This window comes from Acyrthosiphon pisum, chromosome A1 (genome assembly GCF_005508785.2).
Source record: "Acyrthosiphon pisum isolate AL4f chromosome A1, pea_aphid_22Mar2018_4r6ur, whole genome shotgun sequence".
Lineage (NCBI taxonomy): Eukaryota > Metazoa > Arthropoda > Insecta > Hemiptera > Aphididae > Acyrthosiphon > Acyrthosiphon pisum.
Genome location: NC_042494.1, coordinates 3,078,753 through 3,082,233, shown reverse-complemented (window position 1 = coordinate 3,082,233; position 3,481 = coordinate 3,078,753). Strand labels below are relative to the sequence as shown.

At 27.8% G+C, this 3,481-nt stretch overlaps 1 protein-coding gene across 1 annotated transcript in view; it reads right to left on the bottom strand.

Moving 5' to 3' along the window:
• The window catches only part of LOC100573147, an 11,592-nt gene extending 10,096 nt beyond the window's left edge, over positions 1–1,496 (bottom strand). Inside the window, exons 1-2 of the mRNA XM_029486496.1 lie at positions 1,358–1,496; positions 666–889 (exon numbers count right to left, since the gene is read on the bottom strand). Coding sequence (XP_029342356.1) covers positions 666–889; positions 1,358–1,469 — 336 coding nt within the window. The 5' untranslated portion in view covers positions 1,470–1,496. The remainder of the gene's footprint in view (positions 1–665; positions 890–1,357) is intronic.
• Between the last annotated feature and the right edge of the window lie 1,985 nt (positions 1,497–3,481).

Sequence of the window (3,481 nt, the reverse complement as noted above, 5' to 3'; positions counted from 1 at the left end):
AAATTTATCAAATATAATATTGAATAATTGTTTTATAGTTAAAAATTTATAAAATGTTCAACTTTTATATCTAAGGATTGAAAATGTAAAACAAGATTCCACGTAAATATATAATTCTGTTACCAAAAATTCTAAGAAATACATAAGCACAGTTTATTTTTATAGTCATTTTAAGTTCAAATTTGAACAAAAGTACATATTTAAAAACCTGGAATAACTATTTTAGTTATTTTGTGATTGTAATGATTGTATAATATTATTTGTGGGTACTTGAAACTTTTAAAGTATACTATTATATATCTATGATAGTACCACGGTCTGTTGTTGATGTATAACGCGTTACCTGATAGATATTGTGATATGATTAATTTGGAACTTATTATTAATACCTATTATAGGTCAATTTTTTTTTAATACTATAGATAAGTATACCTACCTATAATAGGTATGTCTAATACCTAGACTTACAAACCGTCTCCGCTCAGAATCGTTTTTCTTATATAGTGATATTATATCATTGAATTCAAATTTAATACTATCCATTATACAGTGACCCACTTGTAACCTACTGCAGTACAGCAGAGTGACATCCACTTTTTTACCTTGACTTGTTATAGGTGTCAGATTTTCAGTGTTGTAGTAAAATAAATTTTTATTGTACTTACTCTTCCACGTTCGATGTCCATATTTTCAATGTGTTTATTTTTTATGTCAGACTTCCACTTATCTATCTCAAGTTGTAACACTTTACTATCATATTTTAGCATCTTCCAATAAGTGTCATTCTCGTTTGTCCTGACCTCTAGTTCTGCCAAATCTACAGGTTGTGCTAATTCTAATTCAGCCTGATATTGGTGATGTATATCTTCAATTTCATTTCTAAATGCACCTTTCATATAACAATTAATATAATATCATTATTGAGTAATGTTTTTATTTTTACATAAATATTATGTGTTATAGCTATGTCATAGCTATGTGGCTAGCTGTATTGCCTGACTTAGCACGGGAAAAAGACAATATTATTAAATGAACAGAATTATGTTTTAAAAGGAGACTTTCTTACCAGAAACAACCAAATTAAATTATAAGATATAAGAACTATATCCTGTGTTTTTTTCTGGTATTTATGTGTAATCACTGGTGTCAATAATATAAAGAAATTAATTTTCGTATTTTAAGTACAAAACACACGTGTATACCATCGTGGTTAGGAGTTAAAAAAAGTCTAGTTTACTCTAGGTTCTTAACCTGTCTATAAAAATACCGTTGAAATTCTTTAGCATTTTCGATGAATAAGCACGGACACACAGGTTTTTATTCAATTTTATTGTATAGCTGATGTAGATTAAATTACCTAATGTAGCAGTGACCAATTCCAAATTTCTTTGACCAGTCCTACAACGATACTCTATGCATTCGTCCAACTCGTTTTGTAATTTCTCTATTATTTTATCTTTAAATTCCATTTGTAAAGTTAGAGATCTATGGGAGGACTAAAAAGCGTAAAACTTGAATTAATATTAAAATGTTAAGCATTTCATTTCAATGCCAATTATTATAAAAAAAACAATTGTATACAGTGTCAAACAACGAAAGCTTAAATAATAATAACATGTAAGGTTGTTTTTAATGTTTTTCGGGTGAAAAAATAAATTCACAGATTAGGTAGTTTTTTTTAAATTAATTTATTATCTTGTTACAAATCACTATTATGAGTAAGAATACGTAGTATATGACTTGCCAAAATTTGACTTTGCAACTCTGTGTCATGGTATTTCAACAATATGTTTTCCCAGTGTTTGGTAAGAAATTTGGTACTATTCATGGTATCGTCCACATTTTTTGTCAACATATCCTGGTTATAATACAAACGTACGTATATTTCATAATAATTCAACAATTAACAACATAATATGTAATTTATAATCAGTAGATAATAAATTGTTATTACTGTATAAATCTTCGTTTTATGGCGTAATATTCCCAACATCTTCTCTTCTTTTCTATCCATAATCAATATCTATGTAATTACTCGCCTGCTAATTTATATGAATTTAAGTAGATAGAATCTTTTTTCGATTAACATTCATATAATAATATTATAAGTACCTACCTAATTATTATAGTTATTATTTATTTTAAAACGGAACAAAGTCTATTTAAAATAAACGGTTATCGAGAGTGCATTATAGTGGTATATTAAACTTATTTTAAGTAGGTATGTGACCTTTAAGAATTAATTAACTATAAATCACTGTTTTTTTTTTAATAAAACAAATTATGTTGGGATAGTTTCTATAGATATAGTACAACAAAAAAACGATTGAACTTAGATACCTACCTAGTCCAATCATTTTTTGTGAAATTTAATTTAAAATTAAGAATGTGTAAGTTACATTATTATTACACACTTTGTGCATAACAAGATATAATGAAAACAAATTAAGTCTTCTTACATTTATGAATATAATGCATGTTATTTATGTAGCAATAACATTATAAGTACATTTTTTAATTTAAATATAGCTTCGTTATATTATCGGGCAATTGTAATTTGTAAACTTTCCTGATTTTAATGACATGTAAACATTGTAAACTCTCCCAATGGTAAACTCTCCCGGGTTTAGTCCAATACTACCTGACGGGAACATGTAATCTCTCCCGGGTCTTCTTCAGTACTACCTTATGGGAACATGTAAACTCTTCCGGGTCTACATCAGTATTACTAAGTTAGAGGATTATGGGACATTATTCGTATAACAAAGTTGGTAAGACTAAAATAATTCTGTTAATAATAAAAATCATTGATGCTGTGAGCTATAATATATTATAGTCAAAATACTACTTTTTATGGTAATTGGAACACATTGATTTCAAAAAACTCAAGGTATAAATAATTAATATTTAAATAGAAAATACAGGTTAACAGTAATACAATTGATAGTAAAAATGTCATTCACAATCTCTGCAATTAAGGCAATTTATAAAGTAGAAATAACATTTAAAACAACTCGGGAGAGTTTACACATTTCCTTCAAGTAAACATAATATTGACCTGGGAGAATTTACACATTTCGTTCAGGTAAACATAAAGTTTACCCGCGAGAGTTTACACATTTCCTTCAGGTGAACATAGATTGATCCGGGAGAGTTTACCATACAATCGGGAGAGTTTACCACCGCCCATATTATCAATAAATTCTTAGTACTAACCGTTGGCCATTAGTATTTCGATGGATTGAATAAACTATTTTTACTATCCGTTCTTCCAACATTAAAAAAAATGCCAAGTGATAACAAATTTGATTTTAAAATTCAAATAATGCAAATGCTGAAAAACATTAATTCTCAAGCTAATTGTAATCTACCTTTAACTAATAATGTAATGAACCAGTATCCATATCCTGTTCAAACCAATGTCTCTAATAACTACAGCCAAAGTACTTTCCAAAACCAGATGCCTATTCACACCAACACC